Here is a 19,514-nt window from a genome sequence, read left to right as displayed (position 1 = left end):
CCAGTCTTCACCGGCAAAATCGTCTCCGCAAAACGTCCTCACAATAAACACCATGTCAGAATGAAACCATGTTCACAGGGAGAAATGCGCCTTATCATGTGTAGAATTTCCACGGACCTCTGACAGCGGCGCTCCGTCTCGCGCCGCGGGAAGGTCGATTCCTCTTCGTGATGTTGCACAGCGACTATCTGACTATCTATTATCATCCAGTAAAAAACAGCGCCAGAATGAATCCAATGCACGCTTTAACACTCAAAATAAAGTTATCGTTTCCTTCTGTGCGCGACGAATCATTGAGAGACCATGCCTACATTTTTCCAATATGGAAATCTCAGTGAACAGCGTCCTCATCGACATCTACGTGTATGTTTACTAACTGCAATTCATTGAACACTGAAATCATCTATCAAAATAGAGAATGAATCAACAGCACACTTGAACACTCAAAAGAAAGTTACCGCTTCGTTCGATGACTCTGAATCACCGGCTCTCCACAGTTCTCTCCCCACGTTCGCATTTCCCATGTTGTCACGGGTGGAAATCTATGCAAACACGTTTTTGCAGAGGGGTCTTGTTCCTAAAAGTTGAACTGTTTTAACTCGAAAACGCTGGTTATTGCGATAATCGCTTAAAGGCTGCGAGACGCGATGCAACAGTCAACGACGTGAAAATGATGCTTTTTTTTACGGAGACAAACAATTAAATGAAATTGCACGGACGGACGGAACGCACAAACGGTAACGTCCTCTAAAGGCAGCTGCGTGTATGTTTAGCTTTGTCTTCTCCGGCTGGGCACCGGATTCCATCCATCCGCGCGCGCGCTCGCTCTCTGGAACGAGCGAACAAGCTAGCTAGCGAGCGCGCGCGTGCGCGAGGGTGTCCCTCCTCCGCAGTTTTGAGTTTGTGATGTGTCTCAGACTCCGCGAGCGCCGTGCGAGAGCGAGACCTGCGGAGAGAACGCGCCGGATCCCGAAGCAACCGTTACCCTCCAACAGGCGACCTGCATTTCTCCTTGCTGATTCCCCCTTATTCCCTCACAGTGTTTCTCACACTAGCGCTTTCCTAAAGCGCCGCCACACTTTTTGGTTAATCACAGGTGTATTTGTGATCCTTTGACGTACTTTTCTCATTCATTGGGAATTTACATACATTTGAGGATCGTGTGGATGCGCGGTTTTGGAGAGAAGCGGAGATGGAATTGCTGATAATATGCCTTTCTTTTGGGATATTGCAATGCAGTTCGGTGGGAGCCGACTCCATCATTCACATCGGTAAGGAGTGAGCTGTTCAAAGCATTTATTTGTTGCAAATGATAATGAATGCGCCATCCAGATTGAAGTGAAGGGACTGTGTTGTAAGGGTCGGTGTGAAATGTCAATTGTAAATAAGGATTAAAAATGCGCCCTGCTAATAGGGCTGAATATCAATTGAGCAGACCACTTGTGATCATAACGTCTCTCTTGTTCAGATTGGCGATAGTTCCAATGCACTGATATGCATGAACAAGACTAATCTAATTTCAGTTTTAGCAGCTTGTTCATGAGCAAGGCATAATTTAGTAAATAGCAGATTTCAGATAAGTTGGAAATACTGGAGGCGTCTGTCATAAGGCAAAGTAAGGCAATGTGTGGGGGTTGCTCTCCCCCTCCCATCTATAAGATTGAACTTTGTATGGAACGTGAGGGAAATCTTAATAAAGGATGCTGAAGTAAATAAATGACAAGAGGACAAATGCTTATTCTTGGCTATCCCAGGCCGTCAATGTCATCTTAACCAATCCCCATTTGCATGCACTGAACACCCTGTGCATTCTGATTGTCTCACCAAACGTGAGGAAAGTGAGATTTTGGCACTCCAATAACAGCAGAAATAAGGAAGAGGGGCTGGTGGGGAGGGCGGCTGTGGTTCTATTCAGTTGTCATGAAGAACTAAAATCCAAACCCTTGAATCTCTTACACGAATGCCGTACATAAACCAAATCAGCCGTTCTCTTATTTAAGGGGGGATTTATTAGAATCTATTGTCTAGGTAGTGAAATAAAGCCACCATATTTTTCCGTTGAAGATTCTGCAGTATAGTGTTGCCAATAAATCCAAACAGAAAACCCAAACCTTTCATCAAAACTACTTTTTATTAAAGAAAATTCTTTTATATCAACAACATATAATTGTTTTGGGTGGCCAAAACAGACCCAGTGAGTTGGTTATACTGTATATGTATTCTTATACTTTACCCAAACTATAGTTTTAACAAATCCAAATGAGCAATGCTTGTCTTAAGCAATCTGTGTTAGGTACCTTTCTGCCCATTTTATTGACCAAGACATTGGGGATGATTAAAAAGAAAATAAGTTTTAATCATGTACTGGCATTGGAATTCACACTTTAAAATGAGGTGTATTGAATGCATTTGAGAGCTGTGGTGGATGTGATATACAGCGTGAAATAATCTTTTGAGATACTATATCTATGTACAAAGAAATAATTAAATCCACAGCTTGTTCTTAGATACTTCAGGGTAACTACCAGTTGCATGAGTCTAGGTAAAAAAAAATAAAAAATCACCACCTTTAAAGATGAGAACTTCCAATATTTGTATCCAGCTCTTACCTTTAGGTGCAGGACAGGCCATATCTGTGGCTGTGTAATAGGCAGGACTCAAATGTGCACGACACAGGTGAAATAACAAATTCCAGCCTCTCCAGTGCCCAATACTTCCACTTTGTCACATCCGCTAGTTATCATCCTGACCAAATTCGGCTCCGAAGGGCAAAAGAAAAATAGGGCCCTCCATTGAATGAAGAGGGTGACATGAAGTGATTTTCAGGATGGTGTGGTGATTTACAGAGGCCATGGCCATCCAAAACTGGTAATTGGAAGGCTAGTATAGACAGTGTGGATCAGGGCTGCTCTCACTGGCAACTGGAATGAACAGATGCGACACCCCTATTTCTGCTAAATAAGATGAACATTGCAGTGATACATCAACCAAATTCTACCTGTCTACATGCTCATCCTATTGAGCTCCTCTAACACAGGTAGAGAAGATGGGAACATTTTGGCCACACATAAATGAGGCGTCTCAATCTCTCAAAAACATTTCAAGATATCATGCTTAAACATAAATTTACTAAGCTGCCATAATATGAATTAATCTGCGTGCAACTTGTTGCCCAACTTCATTGTAAGCTGCTTTTATAAGCACATGCTTGGCATGTAAATGCAGGGCTCAACAGTAAGGATTTTTGGTCCTGCTTTATATTAAGTGACTTTAACTAGTACTGTATGTGCTCACTGCTCATGTTAAAAACAATTAATTGTTTGGTACTTATTGTGTTCGTGTTGTATTTCAAAACATTTTTATGCTATTGAGGTTGGATATGGGTAAGGTTTGGTGATGTGGTTAGGTTTAAGGGGTAGGGGTAGACTTAGGGCAGAAGGTCTGGACTCCATTGCAGCTTTCATTGGCCGAGGATGTCTGACCGACATGTAAAAGCAATCCACCACAGTTCATGTTGTTCCGCGGCATGGAAATGTAAAGTCGATGCCCCTACGAGAACAGCATGTATCTTTATAAATGATTAATTCAAGATCATTGTGCAAGTTTACTGCAACAATGGCGCTGCAAACTTAACATACTTTTAAAAATCCAGCGTTTTGTTGATCCTGATACGCGCTCATTGTCACAGTTGTAAACACAACAGCTTTATTCCTCCATGAGGGGTTTTGGCATCATGACAGCCTTTTTCCCAGGTGGAATGTTAAAGAATGCGGCACACACGTCTCCCGGAAATCCTGTAGAGTTAAATCAATCAGATGTTTTATGCATCAGACATTCAACCAACGGTTAGTGAGCATGACGTCTGAGACCAGGATAGATGTAATTACAGAAATTAATAACAGATGCAATTATATGCACATTATGCAGGTATTTTTTAAAATACAACATAAAAAACATGTATGTACACATCATTCCATCAAATTAATTTAGATGTTTGTACATAGTTAAAGACACTTAATATAAAGTGGGTCCAAAGTGTTTTTTTGTTGTTGTTTTTTTGAAGGGACAAGTATGTAAGATTTTTGAATGTCCTGCAAACATCTTCTCTGGAAAGGGACGGAATTATTATTATATTATGTATTATTTAAAAAAATAATTAAATAAAAATGAAATAACCTCACCTACGCAAGGCAATTGAAACAATTGTTCAATACATTATGTTAAACAGTCCTCTTGAACCGAAAAATTTAAGCAAATGTAATTTTTTGACATTTCTGTTATTTGTTTATCGCAAGACTAATTTAATTTTATAAAAAAAAGAAACAGAACAGTAAAGGAAATTCTAGGTCTAATTTTAGTTGGGAAATAATCATTTTGAACTATTTGCATATAATATTTGCATCAATTTGCATTCAAATACTGTACGCACACGTGTACTTTTATTTGTATGCACAATATGTCGAAAACGTTTCTTGTCTAGTCACACTCAGTTAGGAATTACACAAACCATGTAAATGCATATTTTCAATTCAAAACGGACATATTTTGAGAAAAATAGTCAAGTAGTTTCCATCACTGGATGTTACTGTCAGTCGTTAAACATTTTTTATTGCAAAACAGTTGACATGTAATAATTTGCTATTTACATCTTACCTCACGCTCTTTTAAAGTTAAACTGATGCTTTACTTATGTGGACAGTAAACCCCGCCTACTTTGATTTAATTGGATTTAATTCTCAATCATTTCGACATTAAGGAGTGCTGAGAATTAAATCCAATTAAATCAAAGTAGGCGGGGTTTACTGTAAAGCATCAGTTTAACTTTAAGGTAAGATGTAAATAGCAAATTATTACATGTCAACTGTTTTGCAATAAAAAACTTTTAAACCTTTTTGTCATCCTAAAGGTTCCCTACAGGGGGAAGTTTTACAGTCCTGATTCATTATTGATCTCAAGTTAAAGGATTGCTCATTGGTCATTATTTGTTACATAAAAGGTTCAGAGAAAAATACACTTTATCTTATTTATATTTAGTAAAACAATCACTAGACCTGTTTTAGCCTTGAGCTTTCTGTAGGAAGGGTTCCTATAACCCAACTGGTTGAGCATAGCGCTAGAAATGTCAAGGTCATGTACTCGATCCCAGAGAACACACACGCTGATAAAAAAAAAAAAAAAAAGTATGAATGCACTTTTAAGTGGCTTTGGATAAAAGCATCTGTCAAATAGACAAATGTTTGTAAAATAATAGACCTGTGAGTAAGATGAGCTGAGCAAGTGAATTGCCCTCAGTATGCAAATTAGCAATTGCTACAGTTACTTTGTACGCTCAACTAAGACCCAGATAACTATCTACACATGCCCGCAGGTGCCATTTTTGAGGAGAACGCAGCACGGGATGATGAGGTGTTTCAGTTGGCGATCTCTGACCTCAGCCTCAACGATGACATTTTGCAGAGCGAGAAAATCACCCACTCCATAAAATATATTGAACCCAACAACCCCTTTCAGGCAGTCCAGGAAGGTGAGTGAATCATCATGTTTGTCTCTTGACTCACGAACTGCATCATTCCCTGACGTCTGAGTGTACATGCTGAAAAATTTACATGCAAGTTCAAAAGTCTGGCGGTTTGAATAACTCTCCAACAAGACTTCGCCAAGTCGAAATGACATACATCACCAGGATTTCTGCTTTTGTTCAGAGCGTGCTCACGGCAACCAAAAATGTCTTGAAAATGTATGTGTATTTGTTTAATGCCAGCATGAAAGGTGACATTAGGTTTCAAAGACTTCCACCTGAAGCTTTGTCACAATCTAATGTCTTCTGTGAAAGAAGAGCTAGGTGGAGGTATTGAGTCAAGCTGGACTCAATAACAATTTTCCACATAATTGCAGTTGAGGATGAGTGCTCTGAAGTCTGAGCTTTCCAAAAGATCATTTTGAAAAGCGAGGAGAAAGAGAATGTCTGGGCAATGAATGGGCTAATGGCAGTTAATGATGCTGGGATTGAAGACAAATATGATGGTGATGATGATGGCAATGATTATTTCCATTAGAAAATATCCTCCATGACAATATTCTATGTTGGTTTTTGAAATCGTGTCACTGGGATCAATCTAAGTGAGGTATTGACGTAGATATAGCACAATCTTTGCTGAGGTTTTATTTGTCATTCTTCTTGCTCTGCTATTACTGGGACCTTTATCAACTAGTCTCCAATCACAGAGTATACTCACTGTGTTGTTAGTCGGTGTGCAATTTTACACAGTTCAACTGCTTTCAGTGTAATAGGTGTCTTTCAGGTTGGTTTGTTGAAGTGTTTTATTTCCCACATGTCACCTTGTCAACCGGAGGAATAACACTAGCACACTTGGTGAACATCCTTATTCTGACAATGCTGTGTGACTTCACATATGGCACAGGGCAGCTTAACTCTTTTTTTAATATAGCTTGTGTAAACAGATAGAATGAAACTGTCTCAGTGTATTTTGATTTGTTTCAACACACCAGGGATAAACTTAGTGTATCACTGGCAAAATATTTGGAATGATTGTCACTTGTTATTCGCAAGTTCAGAGAGAATGAAAAAAAATACAAATAATAATATATATATATAATTAGTAATGTTTCCAAACTTTTGACCGGTGTTTTGACCGGTGTGTGTGTGCATGTACAGTACACACACCGTCAAAAGTTTGGAAAAAAAATACTATTTTGATGTTTTTGAAAGAAGTATCTTGTGCTCATCAGTCCTGCATTTTTTTGATCAAAAATATAGAAAAGAAAACAGTAATTTTGTGAAATATTATTACGATTTAAAATAATGGTTTTCTATGTGGATATTCTTTAAAATATAATTTATTTCTGTGATGCAAAGCTGAATTTTCATTAGCCAAACTGTTTTTCTGCATTCTTTGATGAACAAAAAGTAAACAAAAAAGAACAGCATTTATTTAAAATTGAAACAATAAACACTACTGTTCAACATTTGGGGTCAGTAATGTTTTTTCTTTCTTTTTGAAAGGAATTAATACTTTTATTCATAAAGGATGTGTTAAATTGATAAAAAGGTGATCGATTTATATTGTTAAAAGATATCTATTTTGAATAAATGCTGTACTTTTTAAACTTTATATTCATCAGTGAATCCTGAAAAAAGTATCACAGGTTCAAATCAGGTTCAAAGTTTTTTAATCAAATAAATGCTGGCTTGATGAGCTTAAGATACCTCTTTCCAAACTTTTGTCATTTCTGAGATATGTTTCTTGTATACAATAATCTGTTATCTTACAAACAATTGTCATAATTTGCAACTGGCCCTCTGCTTTGATGATCATCTGAGATCGTCCAGTTATGTTTGATCTCCTGCATGAATGTGTTGTCATGGTAGTGTGGTTGAAATGCAGGGCAGTGTGCAAGTACCTTAGCGCAGTGATGCTGTGCTCTCTTGACTGAATGCCCTGTTGATTTTGGCTCCGTGAAAAGATTTCAGACCATTCAAGTCAGCCAATGGAGTTCTTTTTAGTTCTTTTTTTTCCACAGTTGCCATCACAAAATCGTAACAGTAGCCCACATTGTGTGCTTGGTGTGTCGGAGGAAAGCATCGAGCTCATTTTATCATGCAGCAAACATTAAGCAGCAATAATGTTTTCAGCGTTGATAATATAAGACTGTGATACTGAAGACTGGAGTAATGGCTGCTGTATTTTTAGCTTAAAATAAAAAATAATCTTATATTTGAAATATATTAAAATTGAAAACAGTTTTAAATGACCTTTTCACAATATTACTGTTTTACTGTATTTTTGATCAAAACATGAAATAATCCCTACGGACCCCAACATTTTAGGGTGAAATATAACCCTGAGATTCACTTTACCCATTCTTAACACGAGTAAGTACCATCACTGTATTTTCCAGCCCGATCTCATGAAAGTACGTATCTATACCACAAATGTTATTTCTCGTGCCATTTATACGCCAAAAATAGTTTTTGCGTGCATATGATACACAGTTTTCGTGTGCATATGATACGCACTTCATGGCGTGTAATACGCACGCACTCCCCACCCCTAATCCTACCTAAGGGGTTTTCAGTGTGTAGCATATGCACGCAAAAAAAACAACATTTTTGGCATATAAATGGCACGAGAAATAAAATTTGTGGTATAGATATGCACTTTCATGAGATTGTGTTGGTATTTTCACTCCTCAATGTTTTACTTTTTTTGTGCCCAGTACAGGGTAATGTAATATAGTCAAATAGCTTATTATGGAATTATCTGCTGACACGACTAGAAGCTAAGCATCAATAATACAGGATATCCCTGTGAATTGTTCATTAAATCATTGCCTATTGTCTGAAGTTGATCTTAATTAATACTTTACCCCCCTTTGAATTTTTATGAATTGCTGTGCATTTCTTTATAATTGACAAATGTGTTATACTTTCATTCTGTATGCTCAGGCTCTACTTTTATATTAAGAGCAACACCTATACGACAGAAACAAATGGAGAAGGTGTAATGAAACTCACCAGATTAATCCTTTAGTGTCTGAGATGTGAATAAAGATTTGAAGCTTTTCCTAAACTGCCTGCTCTCACAAAGGATTGTGAAATGTCCCAAACCTCCCTAAATGCAGTAGCTTTTGTTCATTGTATCATAGCTGATGTTTTCATAGTCCTGTTCTTTCTTTGTTAGTTCAAGTTTAATTTGGTTAGTTTGGCATAGCTCTCTAACTGCTTTTTTATTGGAAAAGCAGTAGGCAAAAGTAATGTTATGATGACCACGTACTGCGCACTGCATCTAAAAATGGTTGTGACTTTAAGTGCTTCTTTTACACAGTTAGATAATCTACTGCAGTGACAAACACGTTCCACAAGCAAATTCCATTCTGAAAAGTTCAGTTTAATTAATCCACAGGGCTCAACATTAAGGGCTCAACTGCTGCGCACACAACACTTATGATACAGTGTGCGAGTACCAAACTGAGAGGAATGTGCTGACATTCCTCAACTGGTACTCTCACGTGCTTCTTCAACTTCTGTGAAGATGCAGGACTGGCCCGATCGGGCAAGTGAGAGTTCCATCAACTGGCCCAGGTGACTTTCAAACTGGTCTCAGGCCATTGGGCATTCTGTATTGTCGGGCACTCATCCACATTCTGTGTACAGAACCAAACTCAAGAACTAGTTGTTAAAGACAAAATGAATAGCACATTAGACATTCCTATCTCTCTTCACCTAGTCCAATGAAAGTAGATCATATGTAAAAAAGTAGGCCTTGCTTCATTCACAAACTACCAGCCCTGGGATCTCAGGGAAACCCTTAACACAACTTTTTTTGTTGTTGTACAAATTCACTGGATAATTGTTATTCCGGTACTGAGGAGCCATTTTAATTCCTGCTATCCAGCACAAATACAATAAACATGCACTAAGCTCCTTTGACTACTGAAGACAAAAAGGTTATATATATATATATATATATATATATATATACACAATGATGGTAAAAAAGTAATGATACTTTTAAATATTAAGTAAAACCGTCCTTATGAGTGAGTCATATAGTCTATTAATGCATTCAGTAACAAAGCAAGTGGCTGTATTTATGAATGAGTCATTGAATCATTGATCTCACAATTCATTCTCGAAACACCGCTGTGTGCTGCAGTTCTGCTCTGGGTTTCATTGGAACTATTATTTCATTGCAAAATAGAGAAAAAAATAAAATAAATAAATACTGACAATAAAGTCAACATCACTTAATTATTACCGTTTCGTTTGTTGCACTGTTGTATAAAAACAATGTCACATTTGAAATCGTGTGGATATTCGGGAAACATTGCATTCTTGCTCGTATAATATATGATCATCATTAAAAGCAAGAACTCACAGAGTATGTTTTTGTATTGAGAAGAGTTTGAATCTTAAATCGATCTCTATGCAGTTTGTGTCTATATTTGTTCTTTATGCTACTAAGTGCTAAATCCCCACTTTTCAAGAACGGCAGTAATGTAGCACGAATTGCTAAGGCAGCATATTCTGTGCACAATCTGTCATATGCTCGTTGCTTGTGTGAATGCAGTCAGATGAGGTAATTTGATTGGCAGCATGTATTTACGACATTTACCTGCTATAAATAGATGCTCAGTTTTAATGTTATTTTAAGGTGCAGTGGAATTAAATTAATAGCAAAACCCAGCATTTTTACGTCGAATCCCATCTTTCACCTCATGTACCCCCAGGGGTGTGCGTACCCCAGTTTGAGAACCACTGCTCTATTGTAAGTCACTTTGGATAAAAGCGCCTGCTAAATGCATAAATGCAAATGTTAAAAACACAATTCTAATGTATTTCCTCCTCTTGTGCATTTCTCTTGTGCACATCTCACTCCCAGCATGTCCCAAAAGCTTTGCCAGAAATGGTTGTCCAGTTGGTGTTCAACCACATCAGATATTTGTTGTTTGAAATTGTTAATATTTTTAAACTATGATGGATTAACGTTACAAAACACTGTGTTTTTCCTTTGTGAATTATTAATTCAGATGATATCCTCGTCGCAATCCCTGAAACATTTCAAAGGTGTTATACTTGTGTATTCTGATCAATTTCCAATTGTTCATCAGATACCATATACTCTATACACTCTGCATAGCCAGATCTGCAAAAAAATTGCCTGTGGAGACATTTGTGTAAAATTATATTACATTGATTCTTGCATATTCACGACACTTTTAAAGTGTCTTTCAAAAGCCTTTTCCTAAACAGATGTATGTGAATCTGACAACAACGTGTTATCATGTTGGTTTTTGTACATGCAAGTAACCTAAATGGATAATGCTCTATCGCATTGGAAAATAGTGTACCATCTTCACTAAACTCGACCCTAAACCTAACCGTTTTATTAACAAAACCAAACGTGGTTACAGATATGGATGCTCTTACTAAACAGCGAGTGGCAAGAATTCTGCAAACGTTTATGTTGGCCCCCCTGCTGTACTCGTCCATGCCTCTGAGACGACTTGCACAACCCCATTGGAGTTGTAATGGAGTTATTTGAATGCCATTGATGAAGACATTGTCCTTGGACCTCTGTGTGCATTAGGAAATGCTAATGTTCGAGGTTTGAGAAATGACCTGCACATATATTTTTGGTCTGTACTGCTCGACAGGGCTGGATTCTTCCTCGGTGCCCTCAGGGGCCCGTTCTGCCAATCTCTACCCATCTTCCTGGGTATTTGAATGTGGTAGCAGACTCCATGTCGAGACAGGGGCCGAGGCCGGGGGATTGGAGACTCCATCCCGAGGTGGTGGAGCTCCTTTGGTTGAGTTTCGGTCGCGCCGAGGTGGACCTATTCGCTTCCAAGGAGACCATGCATTGTCATCTGTGGTTTTCCATCAGCCATCCAGCCCCTCTGGGGTTGGACGCTATGGTGCAGTCGTGGCTGAGGTCACGTCTGTTCGCCTTTCCCCCCGATTGCTCTGCTACCTGGAGTTCTGGAGAGGGTTCGCCGGGACGGGGTCAGCCTACTATTAGTAGCCCCGTTCTGGCCTGCCCGAGTATGGTTCGCGGACCTGATTTCTCTCCTTGACGGCTCTCCCTTGGAGCTCCCGGTCAGGAGGGATCTACTCTCTCAGGCGGGCAGCATGATATTTCACCCCCGCCCAGTATTGTGGGCTTGGCCTCTGAGGGGGCCCAGCTCATGACCTCTGGTCTCTCAACCGAGGTTGTTGAGACCATTCTTCACTCCAGAGCTCCATCCACGAGGAAGCTTTATGCCTTGAAGTGGAAACTCTTCACTTCTTGGTGTGGAGAGCACCTGCAGGACCCAGTTAACTGCCCAGTGGGTGCAGTGCTGGAATTCCTGCAGGAGCGCTTCTCCACAGGGCTATCCCCCTCCACACTAAAGGTGTACGTGGCGGCACTGGCTGCTTACCACGTCCCTTTCAGTGGAGTGTCTCTTGGGAGACAGCCGCTTATGACTCGTTTCCTTCGTGGCACACTGAGGCTGAGGCCAGCAGTTCGTACGAGGGTGCCGGCCTGGGATCTGGCCATCGTATTAGAAGGTCTTTCCCTAGCTCCTCTTGAACCTATCGAAGAAGTACCTGAGAAGTTTCTCACGTTTAGGACTATCTTTCTTCTTGCTATCTCCTCACTAAAGAGAATCGGAGATTTGCAGGCTCTGTTGGTTTCACCCTCATGCCTGGAATTTTCGCCTGGCATGGTTAAGGCTTTTCTGCATCCTAGACCAGGTTACGTTCCCAAGGTCCCTACTAATGTTGTTAGACCTACGGTTCTGCAGGCCTTTTGTCCTCCTCCATTTCTGTCGTCTGACCAGGAGAAAATTAATTTACTCTGCCCTGTTAGAGCGTTAGACGCCTATGTCCACAGAACTGCCCTGTGGAGGAAGTCAGAACAACTATTTGTGTGCTTTGGGCCACCCAAGAAGTGGTGTCCCGCGTCTAAACAGAGAATGAGCAAGTGGGTGGTCAAGGCTATCTCACTTGCCTATGAGTCGGCTGGTCAGCCTTCACCTTTGGCTGTACGAGCCCACTCTACCAGGAGTATGGCGGCTTCTAAAGCCTTACTGTCAGGAGTTTCCCTCAGTGACGTTTGTGATGCGGCTGGATGGTCTTCACCGCATACTTTCATTAGGTTCTACGACCTAGACTTAAGTTCTACCCCTGGGGCACAGGTGCTCTCGTCCTCTGTGCGCTAGTTCTCACATGGCGGTCACTTGGTCCTATGGCGACGTGGGTATTAGCGTTCCCACAGCGTTTGACGCAGCTCGAGTTCCCTTGAAAGGGAACGTCTCGGTTACGTATGTAACCCTAGTTCCCTGATAGGGAACGAGACGCTGCGTCATTCCACCATACTCCCGGCATTCCCGCTTTATAGTTTCCTGGTCGATGACGTCACCCTCCTATGACGTTCCATCTCTCCATTGGGCTGATTCCATACGTGCTTCATGACGCACAACGCAGGGGCGTTCCCACAGCGTTTGACGCAGCGTCTCGTTCCCTATCAGGGAACTAGGGTTACATACATAACCGAGACGTTTATCTCTTTCAAGCATAGAAATTAGTACAAAACTAATTATGAAAGTTGCTTTTATTTTTCAGTGCATTTGTTATACAATACATGGTTATTATTGTCAAGGGATTAATATTATAAATATTATTATGTAGTAGTGTAATACAGACAGACACTATATCACAGCTAAAAGAGTTTTGAGTTTTTCTTCGTTAAATTTGCACACTGATTATGGGTTGTAGCTCTGAATTTGTAACTCTCAAAGTGCACCAGATTGATGAATTTAACATTAAAAAGCACACATTTTTCTTACGGGGGGGCTCCCCCGAACTCCCCTAAAGGGACAGAGGTCCACCCACCACAGATTTACCGAAAATCATGTGTCAAACACTGAAATTGCTATGCCAATGCAGCTTATAGCTTGTTTTAGGATTCAGTACTGTGGAGTAGTTCGATTGTATTTTACAATTAGTAGTTATTTAATCTATTAACTCTTACTCATTCCTACTCACTCATTTGGCTACATGGTATTAGTGGTTTTAATAGGAGTTAGTATACATATTCAGGGGCGTGAAAAGATCGGTTGTGTTTAAATGGTAAATGGACTGCATTTATATAGCGCTTTCACAGACCCAATGGCCACCAAAGCGCTTTACATATTTGCCTCTCATTCACCCATTCACTCTCTCATACACTGACGGCGGTCAGAAGCACAAAGAGAAAAAGAAAAAAAAATCAATAAGGTAGCACAACTGTCCGCTCCTGAGCCAAAAGAGGACAAATGAACAACAAATAAACAACGCTCCGATTATGAGGAAAAATGAAGAAGTCACCAACTTCTTCTGAAACGCATCTGAGACGCTATTCAGTGGACTTTGTCGCCGAAGCTAGGAACATGGCGCTGACGTTCCGCGCCGTAGACGGATCCAGTGTATTTTAGGGGTCAGCCATGCAAGGCGACATCCAGCTCGTCGGGAGCAGCTGGGGTTAGGTTTCTTGCTCATGGACACCTCGACACTTGGTCAGGTGGAACTGGGGAAAGAACCACCAACCTTTCGGTTTGTAGACAACCTACATGAACCACTGAGCCACTGTTGCCCCATGTTTATATTTATATGTAGTGGGCCAGTCTGTGCCAAAATGCCCGGGCTGATTTTTAGTCCCAGTCCAGCCCTGCTGCTCGATTTTAAACTATTCGGTATGCAGACATCGGCATGAGTGTGTGGGATGATTGCACATGAAGGAGCAAAGTGTATATATTCACATACACACACATCAGCAGCCCACACACACTCGAAACACTTAATCTTGACTTTTATTCTGAGCTGTGCATGTAAGCAGTGCATCAATCCTTCACTGACCATAGAGAGAATGACATGGCTTCTGGCCTCTCGTAGTGAGGGTCCCTGATTCTGTGATTTGCTCTTGATCTAAATTACCCTGCATGAGACCTTAAATGTGCTTTCAACACAAATAAATGAGGTTAATTACCTTCTTACTCAAGCTAGCCGTCTGATTGCCAAATTACACGGTGTTTCTGTAAAAACAACATTTGTGTCCACTTTGGGCAGCACCCTGCTTATTTCTTTGAGTAGAATGTGTTCATGCTTAACTGCCTTATTCATGCAGAAACATAATTTGAATTTGTCTATCATTTGCAGATATTGCCTTCACTTCTTGGCTCGTTTCTTTGTTTGAAAGCTGGCTGATTAAGACATTTCTAATCACTGTCAGAAGCTCACCACATGGATCACTCACAGTTACTATGATTGTGCCAAAACTATGCTGATTTGCTGCTCAAGAAACATGTATTATTAATATTATTATTATTATTATTATCAATGTTGAAAACAGTTTTTGCTGCTTAACATTTTTGTGGAAACAATGATACCATTCAAACATTTGTGCTAAGTTAAAAAAGAGAGACATTTATTCTTTAAGAATGCATTGATCAAAAGTAACAGTTATAATGTTACAACATATTTCTATTTAATAAATGGTTTAATACATTTAATACATCAATTCAATAAATGCAAATTAATACTGTTCTTTGAACATTTTATTCATCAAAGAATCCTGAAAAAGTATCACCATTTCCACAAAATGTTAATCAGCAAAAACCTTTTCTCAACAATGATACTAATAATAATAAGAAATGTTTCTTGAACACCAAATCAGTGTATTAGAATGATTTTTGAAGGAACATGTGACACTGAAGACTGGAGTAATGATGCTGAAAATTCAGCTTTGCCATCACATAAATACATTATATTTTAAGATATATTAAAATAGAAAACAATTATTTTAATTTGAAATATAATTTAGCAATATTACTTTTACTATTTTACTGTGTTTTTGCCTTGGTGAGCATAAGTAATACGGTTTAACATTGTAATGTTTCCAAACTTTTGACAGGTACTGTACATGCATGGTCAAATTCGGTAAAATAGTGTAAAAATAGATTTTAAGCTAGGACCTGAATTAATGTTTTCCCCAGTTTTTCAATAAATGCGCAAAAGAGAAAATGCTATTTGGTCATTTTCATATTGGTTAAAAAAATTACACTAAATGCTCTACTGCTAGTTCATATCCTAATGATACCTATCCTAATTATACACTCTTTATAAAACTTACAGGGCAAATAAAAGGTGCATTACAATTATTGCTACATTTACAATTCTGCTTTATTAGCGATATATCTCTAGCAAAAACAGTGTTTATAGATTGTGAATATTCCGTTTATCACCCAATCCTATTTATGATTGTGTTTGCTTTTAGTTGGAATATTGTACCTGGAACAATAAAAGCTTTTGGCCCTGGAACTCATCCTTTCTGTCAAAATCACAGTAACCTCTTCTTTAAAATGAACCAAAGGTGCTGCAAGGCCCAATAACGTTTTCCTTCTCATGTTGAGTATCATCAGAAATGCCTCCGGATACACCTTTAACTATATTAAAATGTCTTGACGCATCTTTCTGTCAAAATCACAGTGACCTATTCTTTAAAATGAAGCAAAATCACTACAGGCCCCAAGCACGTTTTCTTTTTCATTTTGAGCATCATCAGAAATGCCTCCAGTTGTACCTTTAACTTTATTAAAAGATGGATAGATTTACAATTGGATAAGATTTACAAGTTAAATTTTTTTTTGCAACATATCAATTCCAAAATGGGAATCATATATTGTATCTAGCAAAAATATAGCATCTGCATTCCTCTAGCTAAAACAGAAGAGCATGGTGCTAGGGATGCCAATGTCATGGGTTAAATTCCCTGATAAACTGATAAAAAATGCTTACCTCAAAAATGAATTGTACATTGCTTTGGATAAAAATGTCTGCCTAGCATCCTATAAACGGCAAACCCTTCATTCCAGACCAGTTTTAAATGTGTGAGCTTAGCATTGTGTTCTCTCTGAATATCAAATAGCAGAAGAGATGCATAGGATCATGGCATCAGGAGATTGAGCTCTCTCTCCTAAGCAATCGAACCGCGTCCATATGCCGTTACAGTCAGTGTTGGCTGACACTTCATGTGAAAGATGTCCATTGTACGCGAGAGAAAACAATGCGGGGAATTAATCTGGCTGCGAAGGTTTCACTGATCCATCTATGGCGGCTAGAGTTTAAACAGCCAGAAGCATCGCTGAGGAAGGGATAAACATCTGAAAAGTCCAATCCCAGTCCTATCTGAAGAGAGATATACTGCTAGGACTGTGCCGCGGCTTCATCCATTAGCCGAGCCGGTGCTTCGAAGCAGAGTTCCCAGGATAATTAATTTGCAAACGTTTCCCAGCTTCCAATGCAGTGCATCTAATCTGTGTGCAGTACAGATTTAAAATGGAGAGACAGCATGTCAGCCATGGTACCTGATAAAACACTTCTGTGTATAAACGCTGATGTGCTGTGGCCCTTTAGGTAGGTTTTCACACTTTAGAGAACTCGAGGCTCCACAAATATTTGAGACTTAACTTGGATTTTATCGCCGTTTCTTGCGGATTGACTCAAACTCGACCTGCTGACCTGAGACAAATCACTTTTTCAGAGGCTAAGCTTCGTCCTTTCTTTGTTGGAATGGATCTAGTGTGTATAGTGATTTGTTGAGAGCTTCAAATGTTTTTGGATAAAAAATCCGATCAGCCTATGATGTCACTGAAAGCAACTTTTTTTCCCATCCGCCTGTGTGAAGATAAGAACGTTAATCATGTCTGGACCTGTTTGATAAAAACTACTGTAGCTGATTTAGAGACTTTGATCAGTAGATCAAGAAACAATTTAGGCCCCTAGTGAAAATTTTCCACAAAAAAAAACAAAACACTAGCGGCATCTATGATGACATGCTGTCTGGCTTCAAATATGACTGCTATCCTATATATAGGTTGTTGCTAAAACTAAAAATGTTATTTCAATAGATTTTCAAACTGCAGTTTTGTGCATAAAACAACGTAATAAGGCACAAGAGGCTGGGCGTAACAGCACTTTCACTTTGAGGCTGTGTTTTTATACAGCAATAAACGTCAATTTAGTGCAATTGTTTTGCAATACTTTAGATTTTTTTAGCACTATTATTTATTTATTGCTGTGTTTATTCATAAATATTTCTAAAGCCATTTAATAATGAACTTGTTTCTCTAAATGTCTGAAACGTACTGCAATGTGTATCATACCTTGAAGTTCAAGCGCTAGATTTAAAGGGTTAAATCCAACCCTGGTAAAATCAATGCAACACAAAGCCTCTTGTGGCTCATTGCTTTTATAAAATTGCAGCAACAGAAGTACGATGAAATAGACAAATAATTACAGTGCTATAATACAATAAAAACAATACTAATGTTTTCTCTGCATAGTAGTGTAACAGGAATGAGGATAATGCACCTTTAAGTGGGCAGGTGAGGTAATGGGGTAGGTGACTTTTAAAGTGAAGTAGCATTTGTTCTCGGTTTCAATGACGAACGGGCATGTGATTTTACTCCCCTGCATTGGCGTGTTGGAAGAGCTGCATGTGTATATGCATGTGCTTGGCTTCGGCAACTTAATGATCTTTCCTGTGCCAATGGCCTGTTGATAGCATTTTTGTATTCTCTTAGAGAGCACACGGTGTCGGAATTCACTTCCTTCTAGCGAGGTGGTTGAGACTTACAGCCTAGTTTGTTATTGTTTTGTCTGTCTGGCCTGTATTAATTCACCAAGAGGCATTACTGCTTCTTAACCTGAATAGCATTTCATTTTTTTTTTCATAAATTGTTAACCCTTTGTACTTAGGTTACCCTATCCTATAAACGTTGGGGTGGTGTAGTCGATTAAGCCTGCTTGGTTATATAACAAAAGGAAGGTAACCCAGGCCCTGCACACCTGGTATTAGGATGCATTTTTGTCTATTGGATCACAAGTAGATGAGGGAGACACATTCCCAATTACACCTGGTGTTTTAATCCGTCTCTTTTGTCCACTGTCCTGATTTCTTCGAGGGGAGGGTCTATGGGTGGGTAAATCTATGGGCTTTATTAGATCTTTCAATCTAATGGACAAAATAAGCTTGCGCAATTTACATATGAATGTGACCAAATACACAGAGAGCAGAAGCTTTTGTTTATGCTCTGATAGCAAAAAGACGACACCAAACTGTGAGTGCGTGTTAGAAATCAGGAATGGTGAGAGAAATTGTTCATGGTCCGTTTTTATCTTAAAATCAAACTTGGGTCTTCAGCCGACAAAGTTTAAATCCCGTTTGGCTAGCCCGCTTCCCATAATGGTTACGCATTAGGTCAGTATGCGGAGAGTAGGCGGTCTTTTGTGGCTAAACACATTCGACCACATCAAACGCATCGACCACATCTACACTATGAAAGCAATCGGGTCAAATTAGTTTTCGACTACCTCTGGAAGTGGACAAGCTCAAAGCGTTTTAGACCCTGTTTTAACCTGTATTTAGCATCGTCCACTTGTGTTTGAAATGACAAAAATGCATCTAATTACCAGGTGTAGAAAGCGCCCTAGTGTTGAGTCAAGTGTTATTAACTCTTCATTAGGGCAAGCTAAACTCTATAGGGCTGTGGCCTGCTAGGAACTGAGATTCGCACAACTAATGTAACTTTGATTGGGCTAGGTCCTTTTGTGCATCTGTGATTTCAGTTTTCTAATTACAAAATAATGTGTTCATTGGTGAATTCTTGGTGAAGAACTACACTACCCATAATCCTGAAAAGAGATCCACCAATTCAAGAAATTTTTATCATGAACTATTAATCGTTGCAGCAACCTCTCATACCCATTGATTCTCTTACATCATTTGCACATCATGTGATTGGTCGTTTATTTACCTAAAAAGTATTAGTACTGTTTCTTATCTTCTTGTACCTTGTTACACAGTCTTGCACCTTCTCTTTTTTACAATACATTTAAACAATTTTTTACTTCAAATTAAGCCATTAAATGTTTCAAAAATCAGATTACTGGCCCAAACAAGTAAATAAGT

General features: G+C 39.2%; 1 protein-coding gene across 2 annotated transcripts in view; it reads left to right on the top strand.

Annotated features, from left to right (window-relative positions):
* The first annotated feature begins 910 nt into the window (after positions 1-910).
* Positions 911-19,514, top strand: part of grid1b (glutamate receptor, ionotropic, delta 1b) — an 816,517-nt gene continuing 797,913 nt past the window's right edge. For both annotated transcript variants that reach the window (XM_077205908.1, XM_077205910.1), the window contains exons 1-2: positions 911-1,271; positions 5,369-5,524. In XM_077205908.1, the coding sequence (XP_077062023.1) occupies positions 1,193-1,271; positions 5,369-5,524 (235 nt within the window). In that variant the 5' untranslated portion in view covers positions 911-1,192. The remainder of the gene's footprint in view (positions 1,272-5,368; positions 5,525-19,514) is intronic.

The sequence above is a fragment of the Siphateles boraxobius genome, unplaced genomic scaffold, assembly GCF_051911475.1.
Source record: "Siphateles boraxobius isolate OS27281-9 unplaced genomic scaffold, OSU_SipBor_1 55, whole genome shotgun sequence".
NCBI lineage: Eukaryota > Metazoa > Chordata > Actinopteri > Cypriniformes > Leuciscidae > Siphateles > Siphateles boraxobius.
The sequence above is the reverse complement of the archived record's forward strand: the minus strand, read 5'-3'. Positions and strand labels throughout refer to the sequence as shown.